General features: G+C 36.4%; 1 protein-coding gene and 1 pseudogene across 9 annotated transcripts; one reads left to right on the forward strand and one right to left on the reverse strand.

Annotated features, from left to right (window-relative positions):
• The window catches only part of LOC137246035 (T-complex protein 1 subunit eta-like), a 67,757-nt pseudogene that overhangs the window by 20,460 nt on the left and 25,183 nt on the right, over positions 1-22,114 (forward strand).
• Positions 3,781-17,391, reverse strand: LOC137244455 (T-complex protein 1 subunit eta-like). 9 transcript variants are annotated; one of them, XR_010951013.1, is made up of 9 exons: positions 16,301-17,391; positions 16,026-16,235; positions 15,736-15,964; positions 15,340-15,679; positions 15,011-15,286; positions 14,773-14,937; positions 14,583-14,717; positions 5,383-5,707; positions 3,781-5,321 (listed from the first exon to the last, which is right to left on the reverse strand). XR_010951013.1 is itself a non-coding variant. In XM_067773449.1 (8 exons), exons 5-7 carry the CDS (start codon positions 15,156-15,158, stop codon positions 14,626-14,628), a joined length of 405 nt encoding a protein of 134 aa, XP_067629550.1. In that variant the 5' UTR covers positions 15,159-15,286; positions 15,340-15,679; positions 15,736-15,964; positions 16,026-16,235; positions 16,301-17,391; the 3' UTR covers positions 5,727-7,692; positions 14,583-14,625. The 9 variants fall into 9 exon arrangements, 7 of the variants coding, with proteins under 7 accessions (XP_067629550.1, XP_067629545.1, XP_067629549.1 ...); XR_010951014.1 differs by having other exon boundaries at positions 14,773-14,941; positions 16,301-17,388; XM_067773449.1 differs by lacking the exons at positions 3,781-5,321; positions 5,383-5,707 and adding an exon at positions 5,727-7,692.

Below are 22,114 nucleotides of genomic sequence, written 5' to 3' on the forward strand. Positions count from 1 at the left end.
TTTCAGATCAAGAATATTCAAAGGTGTCGTGGAATCAGATTTCTGTCGTAATTGGCGAACTTAAAAATGTACGACAAGTAATTGAGTCAGACTTAATATTGTTCTAAATCTAATCATTCAAGCTATAATTCAAGTCTAATTCCGACAGCAATCGGATCACGACATACCTTATTATGTATTTACATGAAATTGTAACTTAAATTAATACATTTCATATAAAGAAAAGTAAGTATTTTAATAATAAATGAACTCGCTTAATTGGTTTTCGTTTTCCAATTGAAATCTTTTCCAAGCGAACAGAAAATAATTTTAAGCTTTAGAAAAAGCTCCAATTATTTGAATCAATTTAAATCTACAACTTAAAGCTAATTAGAAATTCAGATTAGATTTACTCTTTTTTTTCAGATCAAGAATATTCAAAGGTGTCGTGGAATCCGATTGCTGTCGTAATTGAATTTGAAAGTAATAAAGTAAAGTAAAATATGAATTTAAAAATGTAGGACTAGTAATTGAGGCAGACTTATTATTGTTCTAAATCTAATCATTCCAGCAATAATTCTGCAACCCTTAGCAGAAGTATTGATTGGTTTCAAATCTAATTCCAACAGCAATCGTACCACGACATACTTTATTATATATGTACATGAAATTGTAACTTAAATTAATACAGTTCATGTAGCGAAAAGTAAGTATTTTAATAATAACATAAACTCGCTTAATTGGTTGATATAAAAAAGAAATTAGTACTTTAATAACAACATAAAAAATATATAAATTGCTTTGAGCTATATTGTTGCAGCGTCGTCTAAGTGGCCAGCACTGTACATAGCAAAATATTGTTATATTACATTATATTATATTCATAATAATTAAATGCTTGCAAAGCTTAAGCGTTTTTTGGTTTAAATTTACTATCAAATTAAAATTTTAATAAATTTCACACTTCAAATGTTGCCGCAACAGCCTACACTAAACCAGTAAAAAAATGCATAATCCTTTTTTAAGTTCAAACAAAAATTGTTTAAGCTCTCGCTGCGGCAGTCAAACGTTATTTATCTATAATGCGCCGTCATCTTGTTGGTCAATCGCGCGCCGCAATAGCCATTGGTGGGAATTGACATTCATCATAAAGTAACGAAGGCACGGTCCTGCGTAAGCACATCGCTGACCTGTGTTGGCAAAAGATATGATGATACTGTCTTCGATAGTTAGTCGGAACAGCCGCTACTCGGCGAATAGAGAGTTGTGTCGGTGGCAGCAGTTACAACAGCAGCTTCTGACTTTGCATCATCCGTACAGTGTGATGAATGCTCCTCTGCTTTTTCCAATTGCCTGGCGGCAGCAAATAAATAGATGGGTTAAAATGGTTTTCGTATGTTATTCAATAACTCACCGTCTAATGCCATCATCACAGCCTTTTTATCGATTTTGAATATGTTTACTGTTTCAGTATTCAGACCCAGTTCGTTTGGTGCAATATTTTTGATTTGATGAATATGTATAATATCCGTTAGGCAGACAATTAGGTGCGTTCGATTCATTCATATACTGTGGGTATTTGAGCCGTAGACGCAATGGCAGATATTTTGATTCTTTTTGAAGTGTAACATTTGTAAACAGTTGGGTTTCTCTGCTGTCACCATCACCACTAGAGAGCTATTGAAGAAACGCTCGACCAAGATAATATTTTGCGATTTACGCCCATAGATTTCTTCCACCTTGTCACAGTTATTGATCGAGAAAATGCGAAAGCCATATTTACCATCCAATACCGAAATGGAACAGTAGAGGAAGAAACATTTTATAACATTTAATAAAATCAAAAAATGATAGTTGTGCTAAAATGGGGTAACGTATTGTATATGTATATTTATATATATGTATGTATATATGTATATGTATATATGTTTATTAAGCCTATGATCGAAAAGAATCTTACAGACTAGATACAAATGAATAGAAAGATATAAAAACTATATAGTCAAACTTATATATTAATTACCGTGTAAATAATAAAAAAGAAAAAAGATAACAATGAGATGAATAAATAATAAAAATAAATTACAGCCACAAATCCAGAGAAGACTTGAACGTACTTCTCGACAAAGAGAAATCAAGAAGAAAACTCCCTGAGAGTCTATTAAATACGGTAAGTACGCGGAAAATGGGGTCAAACATGCAATAGTTAGCTCTACCCACACGCAAGTAAAAGGGCAAGAAAGTACGAATACACCTATTAGGTACATTAAAATTAACTTTAGCTAGAAGAGGTGAACAATCCAAAGAGCCAGTGATGAGATCATAAACAAACATTAGTAGATGCGCAGCTCTCCGGATTTCAAGAGACTGGAGATTGATAAGCATGCATCGCGAGTAATAGGATGGGGTTGGATCGTCAAAGTTAATAGAAATTAAGCAAAATCTAATGAATTTTCTTTGAACCCTCTCTATTCTGTCAGAGTGGCCACTATAGATGGGATTCCAGACAACTGAGGCATATTCTAATTTTGAGCGAACTAAAGAGATAAAAAGTGCCTTCCTGGTATAGGGATCCTTGAAGTCTTTTGCATATCTGCGAAGGAAGGCAAGGTTTATGTAACATCACTAGTTTCATCAGCAGTGACTGAGAAGCACTTTGATTTATTGACCCGTCTTACTATCTCTTGCGTTATAATTTCAACGCCAGCCGCTATAATCTTATTTTGCGGTTTATATCTTAAATGCGTCGCATTAGCTCCATCAGTCTCCAAATGTCTTTTAAGAGTCAGATCTCCGCTTTCTCCGGCAAAACGAATAAGAGCTCCGAAATTCCCATCGTTTTCTTTAAGCATGTCAATAGATAAAGCACCATCATCTCTATGTCCCCGGAGGGAAAGCGCTTGTCTACAGCAAAATAAGACAGGGCGGATGATTGCACCTAGCTTTTGACAACTGCACTCGCCAATATCACTATCGATGTCTGCTTTCTTTTCTTCGTATATCAGTTGGAAATTTTGTGTATCAAAGAAGCGTCTGTATGATACTTTTTTACCTGATGCTCTCGAAATTTCTCCAGGGTCTTTTTCCAAACTCTTAAGCCGTTTGTTACCAGCGACTTTACATTTGTAGTCTGTCATATTAAACGACTGAGCTTCTATGATTCTAATTAACGAGTGCCTTTTATTCCATCATCATTTTTTAGAAGTTCGTATATACATACATAAATTTTAAGAAAGAGATGAAATATATCTTTAAACTATGTGTACTATATGTTAAAATGAATACACCACTCCAGCGACGGCAACAAAAGAAATGGGATAATAAATAAGAAATTTAAATTAACGGATTACGCTTCCTTATTTACTTTAGATATATGTCCCTGCAAAAACGCTCCAGGTCATTTGGCTAGTCATTTTACGGTCATTGTGACTTTCTGCAGCGGTTATATTCATAGTCACGTTTGCAGGGGCGTGATGAACTTTTGTGACCAAATTTTCCGTTTCGTTCCTTTTAATGTGATCGTGCATTCCGCTCCCACTTATAGGATGTGAACATAGCACTGTTCTGCTCACACACGGCACAATGCTCGTCAAATGGCGGTCATTTATTCAGTCATTTCACTCTACATTTTCGAGTGTTTTGACAATAAAGTTTACTGTGGTTTTACCATTTATATAACCGCCATATAACTTGAATTTTACCTGCCGATTTACTTTACTTGGAGCAGCCACATGAATTAAATATGAACCAAAAAAATTGAATTTTCAATATTTATTATTTTCAATATTATTATATATGTACATGAAATTGGCACGTATATTAATACAGTTCATATAAAAAAGAAGTAAGTACTTTAATAATAAATAAACTCGCTTAATTGGTTTTTGTTTTCCAATTGAAATCTTTTCTAAGCGAGCAGAAAATAATTTTAAGCTTTAGAAAAAACTCCAATTATTTGAATAATCTACAACTCAAAGCTTAGTAGAAATTCAGATTAGGTTTGCTTTTTTTTCAGATCAAGAATATTCAAAGGTGTCGTGGAATCAGATTTCTGTCGTAATTGGCGAACTTAAAAATGTACGACAAGTAATTGAGTCAGACTTAATATTGTTCTAAATCTAATCATTCAAGCAATAATTCAAATCTAATTCCGACAGCAATCGGATCACGACATACCTTATTATATATTTACATGAAATTGTAACTTAAATTAATACATTTCATATAAAGAAAAGTAAGTATTTTAATAATAAATGAACTCGCTTAATTGGTTTTCGTTTTCCAATTGAAATCTTTTCCAAGCGAACAGAAAATAATTTTAAGCTTTAGAAAAAACTCCAATTATTTGAATCAATTTAAATCTACAACTTAAAGCTAATTAGAAATTCAGATTAGATTTACTCTTTTTTTTTAAGATCAAGAATATTCAAAGGTGTCGTGGAATCCGATTGCTGTCGTAATTGAATTTGAAAGTAATAAAGTAAAGTAAAATATGAATTTAAAAATGTAGGACTAGTAATTGAGGCAGACTTATTATTGTTCTAAATCTAATCATTCCAGCAATAATTCTGCAAACCTTAGCAGAAGTATTGATTGGTTTCAAATCTAATTCCAACAGCAATCGTACCACGACATACTTTATTATATATGTACATGAAATTGTAACTTAAATTAATACAGTTCATGTAGCGAAAAGTAAGTATTTTAATAATAACATAAACTCGCTTAATTGGTTGATATAAAAAAGAAATTAGTACTTTAATAACAACATAAAAAATATATTAATTGCTTTGAGCTATATTGTTGCAGCGTCGTCTAAGTGGCCAGCACTGTACATAGCAAAATATTGTTATATTACATTATATTATATTCATAATAATTAAATGCTTGCAAAGCTTAAGCGTTTTTTGGTTTAAATTTACTATCAAATTAAAATTTTAATAAATTTCACACTTCAAATGTTGCCGCAACAGCCTACACTAAACCAGTAAAAAAATGCATAATCCTTTTTTAAGTTCAAACAAAAATTGTTTAAGCTCTCGCTGCGGCAGTCAAACGTTATTTATCTATAATGCGCCGTCATCTTGTTGGTCAATCGCGCGCCGCAATAGCCATTGGTGGGAATTGACATTCATCATAAAGTAGCGAAGGCACGGTCCTGCGTAAGCACATCGCTGACCTGTGTTGGCAAAAGATATGATGATACTGTCTTCGATAGTTAGTCGGAACAGCCGCTACTCGGCGAATAGAGAGTTGTGTCGGTGGCAGCAGTTACAACAGCAGCTTCTGACTTTGCATCATCCGTACAGTGTGATGAATGCTCCTCTGCTTTTTCCAATTGCCTGGCGGCAGCAAATAAATAGATGGGTTAAAATGGTTTTCGTATGTTATTCAATAACTCACCGTCTAATGCCATCATCACAGCCTTTTTATCGATTTTGAATATGTTTACTGTTTCAGTATTCAGACCCAGTTCGTTTGGTGCAATATTTTTGATTTGATGAATATGTATAATATCCGTTAGGCAGACAATTAGGTGCGTTCGATTCATTCATATACTGTGGGTATTTGAGCCGTAGACGCAATGGCAGATATTTTGATTCTTTTTGAAGTGTAACATTTGTAAACAGTTGGGTTTCTCTGCTGTCACCATCACCACTAGAGAGCTATTGAAGAAACGCTCGACCAAGATAATATGTTGCGATTTACGCCCATAGATTTCTTCCACCTTGTCACAGTTATTGATCGAGAAAATGCGAAAGCCATATTTACCATCCAATGCCGAAATGGAACAGTAGAGGAAGAAACATTTTATAACATTTAATAAAATCAAAAAATGATAGTTGTGCTAAAATGGGGTAACGTATTGTATATGTATAGGTATATGTATATATATGTATGTATATATGTATATGTATATATGTTTATTAAGTCTATGATCGAAAAGAATCTTACAGACTAGATACAAATGAATAGAAAGATATAAAAACTATATAGTCAAACTTATATATTAATTACCGTGTAAATAATAAAAAAGAAAAAAGATAACAATGAGATGAATAAATAATAAAAATAAATTACAGCCACAAATCCAGAGAAGACTTGAACGTACTTCTCGACAAAGAGAAATCAAGAAGGAAACTCCCTGAGAGTCTATTAAATACGGTAAGTACGCGGAAAATCGGGTCAAACATGCAATAGTTAGCTCTACCGACACGCAAGTAAAAGGGCAAGAAAGTACGAAGACACCTATTAGGTACATTAAAATTAACTTTAGCTAGAAGAGGTGAACAATCCAAAGAGCCAGTGATGAGATCATAAACAAACATTAGTAGATGCGCAGCTCTCCGGATTTCAAGAGACTGGAGATTGATAAGCATGCATCGCGAGTAATAGGATGGGGTTGGATCGTCAAAGTTAATAGAAATTAAGCAAAATCTAATGAATTTTCTTTGAACCCTCTCTATTCTGTCAGAGTGGCCACTATAGATGGGATTCCAGACAACTGAGGCATATTCTAATTTTGAGCGAACTAAAGAGATAAAAAGTGCCTTCCTGGTATAGGGATCCTTGAAGTCTTTTGCATATCTGCGAAGGAAGGCAAGGTTTATGTAACATCACTAGTTTCATCAGCAGTAACTGAGAAGCACTTTGATTTATTGACCCGTCTTACTATCTCTTGCATTATAATTTCAACGCCAGCCGCTATAATCTTATTTTGCGGTTTATATATTAAATGCGTCGCATTAGCTCCATCAGTCTCCAAATGTCTTTTAAGAGTCAGATCTCCGCTTTCTCCGGCAAAACGAATAAGAGCTCCGAAATTCCCATCGTTTTCTTTAAGCATGTCAATAGATAAAGCACCATCATCTCTATGTCCCCGGAGGGAAAGCGCTTGTCTACAGCAAAATAAGACAGGGCGGATGATTGCACCTAGCTTTTGACAACTGCACTCGCCAATATCACTATCGATGTCTGCTTTCTTTTCTTCGTATATCAGTTGGAAATTTTGTGTATCTAAAGAAGCGTCTGTATGATACTTTTTTACCTGATGCTCTCGAAATTTCTCCAGGGTCTTTTTCCAAACTCTTAAGCCGTTTGTTACCAGCGACTTTACATTTGTAGTCTGTCATATTAAACGACTGAGCTTCTATGATTCTAATTAACGAGTGCCTTTTATTGCATCATCATTTTTTAGAAGTTCGTATGTACATACATAAATTTTAAGAAAGAGATGAAATATATCTTTAAACTATGTGTACTATATGTTAAAATGAATACACCACCCCAGCGACGGCAACAAAAGAAATGGGATAATAAATAAGAAATTTAAATTAACGGATTACGCTTCCTTATTTACTTTAGATATATGTCCCTGCAAAAACGCTCCACGTCATTTGGCTAGTCATTTTACGGTCATTGTGACTTTCTGCAGCAGTTATATTCATAGTCACGTTTGCAGGGGCGTGATGAACTTTTGTGACCAAATTTTCCGTTTCGTTCCTATTAATGTGATCGTGCATTCCGCTCCCACTTATAGGATGTGAACATAGCACTGTTCTGCTCACACACGGCACAATGCTCGTCAAATGGCGGTCATTTATTCAGTCATTTCACTCTACATTTTCGAGTGTTTTGACAATAAAGTTTACTGTGGTTTTACCATTTATATAACCGCCATATAACTTGAATTTTACCTGCCGATTTACTTTACTTGGAGCAGCCACATGAATTAAATATGAACCAAAAAAATTGAATTTTCAATATTTATTATTTTCAATATTATTATATATGTACATGAAATTGGCACTTATATTAATACAGTTCATATAAAAAAGAAGTAAGTACTTTAATAATAAATAAACTCGCTTAATTGGTTTTTGTTTTCCAATTGAAATCTTTTCTAAGCGAGCAGAAAATAATTTTAAGCTTTAGAAAAAACTCCAATTATTTGAATAATCTACAACTTAAAGCTTAGTAGAAATTCAGATTAGGTTTGCTTTTTTTTCAGATCAAGAATATTCAAAGGTGTCGTGGAATCAGATTTCTGTCGTAATTGGCGAACTTAAAAATGTACGACAAGTAATTGAGTCAGACTTAATATTGTTCTAAATCTAATCATTCAAGCAATAATTCAAATCTAATTCCGACAGCAATCGGATCACGACATACCTTATTATATATTTACATGAAATTGTAACTTAAATTAATACATTTCATATAAAGAAAAGTAAGTATTTTAATAATAAATGAACTCGCTTAATTGGTTTTCGTTTTCCAATTGAAATATTTTCCAAGCGAACAGAAAATAATTTTAAGCTTTAGAAAAAACTCCAATTATTTGAATCAATTTAAATCTACAACTTAAAGCTAATTAGAAATTCAGATTAGATTTACTCTTTTTTTTCAGATCAAGAATATTCAAAGGTGTCGTGGAATCCGATTGCTGTCGTAATTGAATTTGAAAGTAATAAAGTAAAGTAAAATATGAATTTAAAAATGTAGGACTAGTAATTGAGGCAGACTTATTATTGTTCTAAATTTAATCATTCCAGCAATAATTCTGCAACCCTTAGCAGAAGTATTGATTGGTTTCAAATCTAATTCCAACAGCAATCGTACCACGACATACTTTATTATATATGTACATGAAATTGTAACTTAAATTAATACAGTTCATGTAGCGAAAAGTAAGTATTTTAATAATAACATAAACTCGCTTAATTGGTTGATATAAAAAAGAAATTAGTACTTTAATAACAACATAAAAAATATATTAATTGCTTTGAGCTATATTGTTGCAGCGTCGTCTAAGTGGCCAGCACTGTACATAGCAAAATATTGTTATATTACATTATATTATATTCATAATAATTAAATGCTTGCAAAGCTTAAGCGTTTTTTGGTTTAAACTTACTATCAAATTAAAATTTTAATAAATTTCACACTTCAAACGTCGCCGCAACAGCGCAGTGGCAGAGTGGCCACTATAGATGGGATTCCAGACAACTGAGGCATATTCTAATTTTGAGCGAACTAAAGAGATAAAAAGTGCCTTCCTGGTATAGGGATCCTTGAAGTCTTTTGCATATCTGCGAAGGAAGGCAAGGTTTATGTAAGCCTTCGGAAGGACATAACAGATATGACTAACGAAGGAGAAAGAGGTGTCGAAGACAACACATATATCAATAACTTCTTTGACAGAAGCCACTGGAACACCTGAAATACCGTAGGGCGTGGTATGCAGGGTAGACGACTTGGAAAAAGACATTTGAAAGCATTTTTTGACATTTAAGTAGAGACTATTGGCATTACACCAAGCAACAAGACTATTTAGATCATTTTGTAGGAGCACTGCATCTGACGGGCCATTAATTCTACGAAAAATCTTAAGATCGTCTGCATATAAAAGGAAATCAGACGAATTAAAGCAGGAACCAATGTAGTTAATAAAGAGCACAAATAAAAGAGGCCAAGAATGCTACACTGAGGTACCCCGGATGTTGCCAAGAAAGGTTGGGACGTACAGTCTTCAATTTCGACGCACAAGGACCTATTCGACAAATAAGATTTTAACCATGATAGGAAAACAGAGTGAAATCCAATGGATTCCAGTTTAAATAATAAGATTTTATGCGATACTTTATCGAAAGCCTTCGTGAAATCGGTGTATACAGTATCTACCTGGCAACCGTCCTGAAATGCAGAGATGCAGAAATCAGAAAACGACACTAGGTTCGTAACAGTCGAGCGACCAGCCACAAACCCATGTTGGCACGGCTCAATGACGCTTTTGATGACAACAGTTAGCTTCTCTTTTATAATTTTCTCAAAAAGCTTCGAGCAAACTGTTAGTTTGGGGATAGGCCTATAATTAGAGACGTCATTTTTATTGCCAGCTTTAAAGATTGGACAAATGGAACTTTTTCCACCTATCGATAAAAGTTCCGGAAGACAGGGATAAATTGAATATATGCCGAAGAGGTATGCACAAAGATAAACTACAGAACTTCAGGACAAAGGCACAGAGGCCGTCACTGTCACATTTTAACGAGGGTTTAAGGGAGGACATAGCATTGCTGACGTCATCGCCGGAGATCACGAGGGAGCCAAACTCTAGACCATCATAGAGCCCGGATCGCGAATAAGAGTCATTCAGATCTACAGTAGCATCATCAAAGTTTGATTTAAAGAAATCAGCAAACAGCTCAACTGTTTCTGGTAGGGACTGGGAGCGTACACCATTAAAGCTCATGCAGATCGGTATATTCGTCGAACCACGTTTGGAACGGATAAAGTTCCAAAAGGCTTTGGGATTTTCTTTAAGCTCATTTTCGAGCCTACCCATATAGCGATTGTAAAGGAATTTGTCAAGGACATTAAATTGACGCACACTGGTAGTGAACTGTTCTCTGAGAAGGATATTATCTGAATCTGCCTTGAAAAAGTTATTGAGTTTGTTACGCTTATTTTTCAACCTCTTAAGAGTTTTATTATACCATGGTAATTTATGAAGCCTGGGCCCAAAACGAGGCACTATACTTTGAAATGTTTCAGTCAAATTCGATAAGAAAATATCATAACAAACACTGACGTCATTAGAAGGAAATATGTTTTCCCAGTTAATTTCAAATAATACATTGTTCAGGTCGCCGAAATCAGTAGATCGAAAGTTGAAAGAGGAATTATCTAAAGCAGGTGATGTAGGGATAGCATCAAAGTTATGTAGATGAATAGCTATTGGTATATGATGCCTATCAGATAGACATACAGGAAAAGTACTCTCAGAGAGTTGATATATTAAATTCTCGTCGACGAATATAAGATCAAGTAACCTCGAGAGAGTATTAAATAAATTATTGATTTGAATCAAATTACAACTTAAGGTATTATCTATGAGGCTATTTTCATTAGAACGCGTGACATTGGTAGGTGTCAAAATTCCATTATATTGAAAATCTGACCAGACAATATCTGGTAGATTGAAGTCTCCAAGTATACAGAAGTTGGCATCAGTATGAGTTTCGCATAAATTAACGATGTTCTCCACATGACCATTATATAAGCAATCACCACTATTGGGCGGTATATACGAGCAACAAATGAAAGTAGAGCCAGACGAACTGGAAACACAGACACACAGCTGATCGAGCAGCGTATCCTGATTATGTAGTTGAAACTTTAATGAATGCAGGCTTCTGTTAACTGCAATTAGGACACCACCACCTTTCTTTTGACCGGTGTTCGCGAAGTCTCTGTCTTTACGGAAAGTTAGGAATAACTTAGGGTCAAAGTACTCTTCATCAAAGAAGCCTTCGTTGAGCCACGTTTCAACGATGACGTATACGTCGTAGTCCAAACGAGACGTAGCTAAAAGAAAGTCTTTAGATTTGGTGCGCATGCCACCAACATTTTGAAAGTAGACTCTCAGAGATGCACCCGAGACGAAGTTTGGGATGTCATAAGTGTTGCAATACATATCACTAGGTAACCCTACGACACTATTTGGTTTCCTCCGTTTTTTGGAAAAAAACGAAAAGGCTTTACAGTGACGTTAGAGGGCCACAAAGCAGCGTCGAATAGCTTGTTATAATCAGCTGATAGCACGCGCACTTTAAAAGAAACCCTGACCAAGGAGTTGATGTCAGCATCCCGCCTCACCAACTTAAAACAAGCCAAAGCAGAGGCATCGATTTTAATGTGTTCAGATATGTATTTGACAATTTTCTCCTCTGTAACTGAAGGCTTGAATGAAGATAAATGAATCCACTTGTATGGTACAAAGACATCTAACTCAGCATTATTGTTATTGCCACTAACTACTGATGAATACACGACTTTTTCTTTTGGTGCATTTATGCTAGGCTTCACTGTAATGTGGGCATTTGATGGCAGAGGTGATTTATTAAGAGCGCTGGCAGCAGCATTGGCGTATGATGTAGCGGAAGAAGAAGAGGGCACGGTGCTAGTATTTGATAACTCACTGTTAGTGGCAGTCGACGGATTGCTTGAATTTTTCATATTTCTTCTCTGCTTGGAGTTGGCAATAGACTTTACCTTAGTTGCTGCTGATGTGTTTGTAGGAGTATTATCGTTATTGATAGTGAGAGTATTTGACACGAGTGGTTGCGTATTAAATGCAAGTGTAGAAGTAGAAATTGTAGATGCCAATGTACAGGTAGAAGTAGAAATGTTATTAGTGAGAGACTTTGATGATTGTGTTTGTTCATTTGTATGTGTAGGTGTGGATGGATGTTGAGAGATTAAAACAGTAGATTGATTACTTGAGAAAGCGTTTAGCATATCTGATTCGTTAGAATAAGTAGATGTAGACGAAGAAGAAAATGTAGGCAGAGCACGACTATTGTTGGAAGAAAGACCGTTTGATATTTGCAGAGGATTTGATTGCAAACTGGCGACACATGAGTTGTTGTTGTGTATGATAGGACTAGACGGGGAAGTTGACGCACTGTTTTTGTTGTTGACATTCGGAGAACTTTCAGCAACGTTCAGATTGTTGTTGGATGATTTCAACGAGTTCCTTAACAATTCTTTGAGATAATCAAATTGTTTTGAAAAATTAAAAAATTTGTTATCAATAGCACTTGAGATGAGTTCAAAACCAAGTTTTTGAGCAGATAGCACAGAGTCAAGTGATTTGCAGAGCTTATCCGGCATATCAACGCACTCCTCACACAAGTAGAGCAAGTGACGATTAGATTTGATTAGTCTCACATCATAATCCGATATATTTTTGCAACATGCACGATGAAATAATCTTTTGCAAAAACCATTACACGGCACGATATTAGAGTCAGATTTCGAAAAGCATTTATTGCTCTTGGCACAACAATCGTCCATTATGACAAAATAAAATGAAAGTAAACAAAATAAAACGAGAGAGCGGTAAGAAACACGTCAGCACACAACGACGACTCGTTGTTATGTTAAAGTATAGCGAAGTCTCAGCGGCTTTGTCCTGGTCAAAATTGAGTTTGAATAGGTTTTATTCTTTATTCTTAGAAACATGTACGAAGGTACCTGGTAAGATAATAAAAATCCGCAACGCTTTTTTTGCAATAACTTAAAAAAACTCATATTCAAACTTCTGCTTAACTTCTACATATCAATAGCTACCTTTACCACCAGGAGTCACTATTGCTTCTACGCCTATGCTATTGTTTCCTACATCGATGAGCTTTGTAATAAAAAAAACAGCTATCTCCCCAATCTCTCCAGTTTTGTCGCCTCGCGAAACCTGATATTGTCACCAACCAAATCATCGGTGACCTTATTTAAAACATGACCGCGCCAAATGTCGACCATATGACAATACCCTACCGACTGTCTTACACCTTAAAATTTTGGGTGTGACTTTCGATCAGGATCTCCATCTTGGAGAGCATGCACTATTAATTGTAACGAAAATCCAGAGCTGTAACAAATATTTAATATAATTCGATAAATCGGCTGTACTTGGGGTAAATATAAATAGACGTTTGCATGGTACGCGTCTCCGATATGGTCGCCAAGCCTAAAGGTTACTCACTGGAAGAAAATACAGGCCTGCCAAAATGTTGCCCCCAAAACCGCTACGGGCTGCCTTCTTATGTCCTCGGAACACCACCTGCACAATGAAACGATAAAACTCCCAATAAGGGAAATAAATGAAATGCTAACCAAACAGTTTCTGTAGTATACTCAGAAACCTGGGCATCCCAGCAGACATCTGATTGTTGATCCAACACCGCTTAGGGGCTTAAAGAGTAATCTCCGTAAGCATTATGAGGAAATACGACACCTGAGAACTCAGCCGTATGAAGCAAAAAAACACAAGCAGGTCCTCAGTGAACTCCACAAACAGGCGTCGTACCTTTATGCTAAGAATTGCCCGGTGAATCCAGTACTCAAAGAACAGTACCCAAAACTTGCGGAAGAGGACTGCATACTCCCCAGGGAAAAGCGAGTCACTCTGGATAGTTGTGATAGTTCTGGATAATGTCACAGGTTAAACTCTTACCTATCCAGAATCAACCCCGACATACAAAATGTATGCCCCGCTTGCAATGTGTCCCAACATGACACCAACCATCTCTTTAATTGTAAAGTGGAACCAACGCCTCTAACACTCCTTTCATTATGCTCCATCCCTGTTGAAAAAGCAAGTTTCCTTGGACTCCCGTTAGAGGATATCGGTGACAATTTGTGATCGGTCGCACCTATTAGGTGGGGCGAAACACTGCTACAACAACAACAACCATCTCGGGAACGATTAATATCATCACTTTAAACCTTCTAAGCCATCCCGCCGCACCCCCTATTTCCACGAGGAACTTGGGGTCGCCATTACACATAACACTGAACGAGCCCACGGCGACGTTACTGATCAGTTTAACGCCTTACAGGTAGTTGGCAAAAGAAACGGCATATACGACCAGAAGGCACTCGAAGACGATGCCTCAAAACTACAACCAAAAGCAATAATTATCATTTCACTGACACAAATTTTATAGTTTTTTCTTCCGGAGTTGGACACAATCTTTTCATAATATTACTTAACAATATAAGATTAGAAATTTTTTTCAATTTGTATTTTGACTTACCAGCAACAACATAATCATATTTAATTGTACGCCGCACAATCATTTATAGCATCATGTAACGAAGCTCAGTTTCTTCCAAAAATTGTTCGGCACTGCCACGTAAAATCAATGTATATGTTCTAGCATTAACGCAACCTTTAAATAATTATAAACTATAAAAATGATATTAATGTCAAACCCACTATCAAACCTTGGAAAATGTTGAAATGTTCACCACCAACTTGACGTTCTTCAAAGTAATTACATTGACCCAAAACACTTGAATTAATATCATTAGCTGTAGTCATAACAGCACCACCACAAGCTTTCATTGTACGTTTCAAATCTTCTTCTGGTACACTAACAGAACATTTCACTATCTGCAAAATACTGTGTACCAACATCACCAATTGGTAGTTTAGAAAACACAACATTGGCGCCATACTTACCAAATTTATTGTACAGGAGACGCCATTCAGCATTAACAATTTTCTGATACTCTTGGACATTGGAGGACATTGCTGTGGCAGAGCATTTTTCCAATATAGCACTTTGTTGTTCCTTTGATTGGCGCTTCGACATGTGCAGCCATGTCATGCATAATTATAATGCTTTACGTATAGCTTTAATGATGATACATGCATGCATGCCTCCTCAACATATGGTTTAACTTGTTTTAAGATTTCACCTGCTTAAAGTACTACTGAAGTGGTGTCATCGCCGACCTGATAAGAGAAACATTTTTATTCTACACATTCTAATATAGCAAAAAACTTACTTCAGCATCTTGAGATTTGGCGATGTCGATTAGAGTTTTACGGCTGGATGCACAATATCCAATAGTTTCATAATGGTTGCACCATCATTTGAAATTGTGGCCTTACCACTGGAATCAACAATATGCTTGTCCATACTGCGTGGACCCATGTAGTGTGTACAGCGTTCACAATTGATTGCGAGGCATTGATGTTGAATATGAGTTGAGGTTTACCTTGAGAGCTATCGGTACCCACACATTTTACACAAAAACTCATATGTACCCAATACAAGTTCAGGACGTTCATATTTATCGACACGCCGTCCGGTGTGGCCCAGATGTTGCAAATATACAGTTGGCACTGTTGGAAAAAAATATGGATCAATGAAAACAAGTAAAAGTGAAAGATTTTTTTACCATCTGTTGTTACTTTACACATAAGACATTGGTAACGATGACCAGCATCTACAAATGGCGTATGAGCCTTACAACGATTACATCTAATTGGACCCAATTCACCAAAATTTACAATAGGTGGCTCATATTCACCCTCAACCGTTCGTGCTATTGGTTAGACGGTAAGTGTAATGGACAAAGCTGTTGTTTTTAATAAATCAGCTGTTGCAGGTATGCAATACAAAGAGGACTTGCAAAGAAGAAAAATCAATGTAATTGCCAAACAAAACATTAATTTTGAATAGCGATACCTAACGTAACGTGGCGAGGAGTTACCCTGATCTTCTACCACATATTTTGTGGTCACCAATGGTGGTAATAAACCCTGTTCATTAGTAATAAAAGCACCACCAGCGCTATTTTATTATCGGATTTGGCATCTGATCGGGATCTAAACGGCCTTGGGCTTGATCATACTGTTGCGGCTGTTGATATTTACCAGTAACAGGTGCAGGTGGTTGCTAAAGAAAATAACACAAAAATAATCATCAGCAAATTTTTAAATATATTAGTTGTATTAGCATACATTATAACCAGGACGTCCGGACGTGTCCGGCATTGGGGGTTAACCCGGCTTGGGTGGTTGACTGGGCATCGGCGCCTGTCCAGGTTGTGTTGGTGGCATCATTTGACCCACGTAACCACGTGGTGCACCTGATTCTTGTAGAGGATAACCTGGCTGTTGAGGTTTTCCATTTGTGCTCGATTTCCAGGCAACGAAGCGTATTGTGTTGTTGATTTCATTTGTTGGAGACGTGCACGAAGTGCAACAATTGTTTTCTGGAAAAATATTAGAATTTGTAATATTGTACAACAACAAACGTAAATACATATTAACTTTCCAAACACTTACATCCAACATCGCTATGTTATTTTAATTTTATTTAATTCAATGCTCCAAAATTAGCACAGGTCTGCAGCTCAATTCGCGGAAAATGGCGGACTCGCTGACAATTTTTTTCCACACAAAAATGACATATTTCACAATACCTATGAATATAGTAGGTGCGAGAGAACACGATACATTGTGGCAAAGCTAAATTTGTCAACATGCTATTTCATTTGGAGAATTTTTCATTCCAAATCGTCACCCTGTCAAAAATTCGTGTGGCTGTGTGCGTTTTTGGTCACACGATTTTTGCAGGGGTATTAACCTTGTGGTGCACACTTATCTATTATACTTAAGGCTCCATTACTGATACTTAGCATAGACTTGACTTGACTTGAGAACTGTCACATACAGTTCTGTTAAATGAACATTGCATGTTACTGATTACTCAAAACTTAGCAACACTTAACTTGACTTAGTCTGTTGAATGTTGATTTTCTATGTAAGTTTCAAGTGACGTTTATATTTTGAGATGCATTTGTTTGTTTCCATTTTATTTTGACATTTTTTAATACAAATTGACATTTATTGATTATGATGCCAATTGTATGCGCTAAGTGGAGTATAATCGTGGCTAAGTTGCCAAGTTTACGCCAAGTCAAGTCAATTCTATGCTAAGTATCAGTAATGGAACCTTTAGGTTATATTGCTACACATTTTCGTGGGTTCCCTTGCCAACCTGTTTAATGCGATACAAATTCTACAAAATGCAGAATCTTTAGCAGCTGAGTATGCCAGCCAGCCAAAGCGCAGATCAATTATTTTATTTGTTGATTAGCAATTCACAAATAATTGTGCATATCCAGTGACAAAATAATGCAATTGAATAAAAATGCGCTGGATCGTGTATAGCATAGCAACTAACAAACTAAAAAACAACCAGACTAACAGAATAATGGAAAATGGCCAAGGTGGTCCCGCTACTAAAGCCTGGGAAACCAGCTAACATAGGGGAGTCATATCGCCCGATATCTCTCCTATCGCCAGTAGCCAAGACGCTTGACGCCATTTTGCTCCCCTACTTCAAAGCAAATTTGCAGCTAGCCTGTCATCAGCATGGCTTCAGAAAACTCTATAGCACCACCACCGCGCTAAATGCCATTAGCACCCAGATAAATTGCGGTTTAAATCAAAACCCCCACCATAGAACAGTACTCGTTGCGCTAGACCTATCAAAAACTTTTGATACGGTCAACCATGGCACGTTATTGCAAGACGTGGAAGGGTCTACCCTTCCCCCCTGTTTTAAAAGGTGGACCGCAAATTATCTGGGTGGTCGGCAGGCATCGGTGCAATTTAGAAACGAAACATCAAAACCAAGAAGAATTAAACAAGGGGTGCCACAGGGAGGTGTCCTGTCCCCACTTCCACATATCAAAGGTACCTTCGCCACCAGAAGGAGTTACTATCGTTTCCTACGCCGATGACTGCACAATAATGGCCACAGGCCCACGCCCACAGATCGATGAGCTTTGCAGTTTTTTCGCCTCGCCAAACCTGCCATTATCACCGACTAAATCCTCCGCGACCTTATTTACAACATGGACGTCGCAAATGTCGACCATTTTGAACATCCACGTCGATGGCACTACGTTACCGACTGTCCTACACCCCAAAATCTTGGATGTGACGTTTGATCAGGACCTACATTTTGGTGAGCACGCAGCCGCAATTGTACCGACCTCTGAAGTTGGCAAGACAACTTTTATGGGGAAAACAATTACCTATTGGGAAAATTGCCGTGAATTTGCCGTAATTTATCCATGAAACAAAAAAATTTGCCGTGCCCACGTGAAGTTGGCGTGCCACCCTCATGTAAAGTTGGCGTACCACCCTGTAATTTCTAAAATATGGCCGCGGCAAATCTTTTGTTCACGGCTAAATTACGGCAAATTCACGGCAATTTTCCCAATAGGTAATTTTTCCCACGTAAAAGTTGTCTTGCCAACTTCAGAGAGGTATTGTACCTAAAATCCAGAGCCGTAATAAAATCCTCAAATCTCTTGCTGGCGGTACTTGGGGAAAAGACAAAGAAACGCTTATTACCACATACAAAGCAATTGGCCAGCCGATTGCATGCTACGCGTCCCCTATATAGTCGCCAAGCCTAAAAACTACTCACTGGAAGAAGCTACAGGCCTGCCATAATACTGCTCTCAGAACCGCCACGGGCTTTTTTCTTATGTCCCCAGAACACCACCTACATAATGACGCGAGAATACTCCCCATCAGCGAGAGAAATGAGATGCTAACTAAACAGTTCCTGTTGAATACCCAGAAACCTGGACATCCCAACAGACATCTGATTGATGAGCCAACACCGCCCAGGGGCTTAGGGAGTCATCTCCGTAAGCATTATGAGGAAATACGGCACCTGACAACTCAGCCGTATGAAGACAAAAAACACAGGCAGGTCCTCAGCGAACTCCACAAACAGGCGTCGGACCTTTATGCGAGTAATTGCCCGGTGAATCCAGTACTCAAAGAATAGTACCCAAAACTTGCGGAAGAGGAACGCATACACGGAGAAAAATGTTTTACTTAAATCTAGAAAAATATTTTATTATTCCAAAAATTTAAGATATAATCTTGGTTTTTACTTGAATTGACAAAACGACTATCCTGAAATAAGAAATTTTGTTTCTTATTAAAAAACAAAAACAAAATACAGGAAGAAAAATGTAAATAAAAAATAATTAAAAAAAAAAGAAAATATTTCTTAACATTTACTTAATTTGATAGAAGGGGTTTACTTATATTAAGAAAAAATTAGGCAAACGACTTTCTTGCTGCCAAACAACAACAAATCTGTATGAAGAAAAACGGTTTAAAACTGTGAAAATTACACTGGATCTCAAATTCCAACTTTTTTTCTACACCAGAGACGCCATTATGAAATTGCTATGTAAAATCAGCCCCTGATGCCGAAAATCAAGGTTATTTTTAATTCTATGGTAACGTTTTTGAGATATTTACGAATAACCGTTTTTTTCACAAAAAACATATATATCTCAAGAACGAATTAAGCAATTCCAAAACGGTTTGAAGCTTTTAAAAGGTAATAAAATTTGCTATAAACTGTGCATACAACACTCTTTGCTAGGCCCTGCAAATTCAAAGATAACGAACAATAATTGCGGATTTTTTCAATTTTTTTTGTAAAAATGTAAAAAAATGTGTACTTTGCGAGGAAGGACCTCGAAAACTTTTTATTTTTTTGCAGATTTTTTTTCGCTCTAAACTCTAAGCGGCCGCCGTGGTGTGATGGTAGCGTGCTCCGCCTACAACACCGACTATCCTGGGTTCACACCCAGGGCAAAGGAACATCAAAATTTTAGAAACAAGTTTTTCAATTAGAAGAGCATTTTTCTAAGCGGGGACGCCCCTCGGCAGTGTTTGACAAGCACTCCGAGTGTATTTCTGCCATGGAAAGCTCTCAGTGAAAACTCGTCTGCTTTGCAGATGCCGTTCGGAGGCGGCATGAAACAAGTTGGTCCCGTCCCGCCAATTTGTATGAAAAATTAAAGGAGCACGGCGCAAATTGGAAGAGAAGCTCGGCCTAAAAGCTCTTCGGAGATTATCGCGCATTACATTTATTTATTTTAAGCTCTGTTTTATTAAAAAAAAATAACCTTTTATTTAACAAAATCGATGAACTAATACAAAAGTTATAAGCATTCAAATAAATATATCCATAAAGTAAAACTTAAGTACCCTCCAAGTAATAGCATATGTACATATGATTCTGTCTTAACTCTGTGATCTTATTTTATAATTGAAAAAGTTATGTGTCTTGTTTTGACGCTTATTTAGATTAGGATCGGTTTCTCTTATGAGAAACCAACTGTAGTCATCCATCATAGCGACATCCCAGAACCCGATCCCGACTTTCAATCATTTTCATTTGCTGGTGAAACCTTTCGACATGCTCGTCACTTTCGTCGCCAAGATTTTACGGGAAAAAATTTATATGGGAGTATAGAAAATGAATTTTTAAAGACATATTTACTCCTGAAAGAAAATAAAAAGTAAATTAGATAAATACATAAGTGACACATCAGTATATAATTTTCTTAGGCTGGATTAATCTTTCAATTCAGAACAAATTTTTTGTTTACATTTTTCTCGTTCTTGTTTGTTCGGAACTGGACGATGAATTCAAATTTAGGGCTATATATTTCCATGTAGATTCAAAAATTTTCATACAATTTTTTTGTTTATCGGGCAGATAGGTTTTAAAGTTAACTGAGAAAACGGTCTTAAATATGTTTTTTTATTTACCCATTTCCGCATAGTTTTTGATTAAGTTATTCACTATCATCTCGTAGTTAGGACTTTTGTGTTTGCCTAAAAAAGAAGTAAAGACCTTATCAAAATAATTCCTTCGTATTTACAGCATGTGCGATCGGGATAGATGGCTTTTGGTTGCCAATATGCAATAATACGGCCTTTAAACTTAATTTATTGCCGTCTATGAACTATCGCCACTCTTTTGAATCATATGGTTCACCAAACTGTTTGAATAGACCAGCAATGTCTTTGCAGTAACAAACACTGTCCTCCTTCGTATAGTTCTTGGAAATTGTTCGTGACGAGTGCTATAATATGTCACCTTAACATCGGATGAAACAAATTTAAATTGTTGCATACGAGAGGCGTGTAGTTCGGCCTTTTCCTTTGACAATTCCGAATCCCTTATCCAATCATTGAGTTGGGCTTGTGACAAAGAGTTTCTTTCGTTTTCGGTTTGAAATCCAGCACAGCGTGTAATCAGATACTGCTGTTGACAATGAAACTGGAGCCGGAACTAAAGTTAAATTTGATTCTGGCAATGTAGCTTCCATTGAATTTAGTTCTGATAATGACACTATAGATACGCTCGCATAGGTTACTTTTCTTGACTTTTCAACCCCAAGTACTTTTCTAGTACAAATATAGCAGTCCGTTGAATGGCAAGTTGGTTCCCTCCACTTCATTGGTGTAATAAATTTCATATGTCGCCTAAATAGATAGTTTCAGAAATAAGTCAGCTATGCATTAAAAGGGAGCAAATTCCTAATTTTTACAACGCACCTTTTTGTTCCGGTTTCCGATAAAATCAATTCGACTCGACATGTGGTGCACAGTATTCACTGTCCATGGTTTTTCATTGTTTTTAGGCTCAATTCCAAAATTCTTATAGTATTGTAACGAATTTAGTGCAATTCCGCTTATTTGCAACTTACTGCTAACGTTCGAATCACAAAAATGTTGAATAAATAACTCGAATATTCGATAATGCAAAATGGTCTTTATTATACTACTTTCAAAATAACACTTCTATTGCTCGACAGATAGCGTGCTTAAATCGAACTGATTTTCGTGCCTCTAGTGTTGCTGCTTTTATACTCTGTGATGTGTCGCTCGTATACTTCTAGGCGTTTCTATTTCTAGAATCTACTACTTATTTAT

This window comes from Eurosta solidaginis, chromosome 3 (assembly GCF_040869045.1).
Source record: "Eurosta solidaginis isolate ZX-2024a chromosome 3, ASM4086904v1, whole genome shotgun sequence".
Lineage (NCBI taxonomy): Eukaryota > Metazoa > Arthropoda > Insecta > Diptera > Tephritidae > Eurosta > Eurosta solidaginis.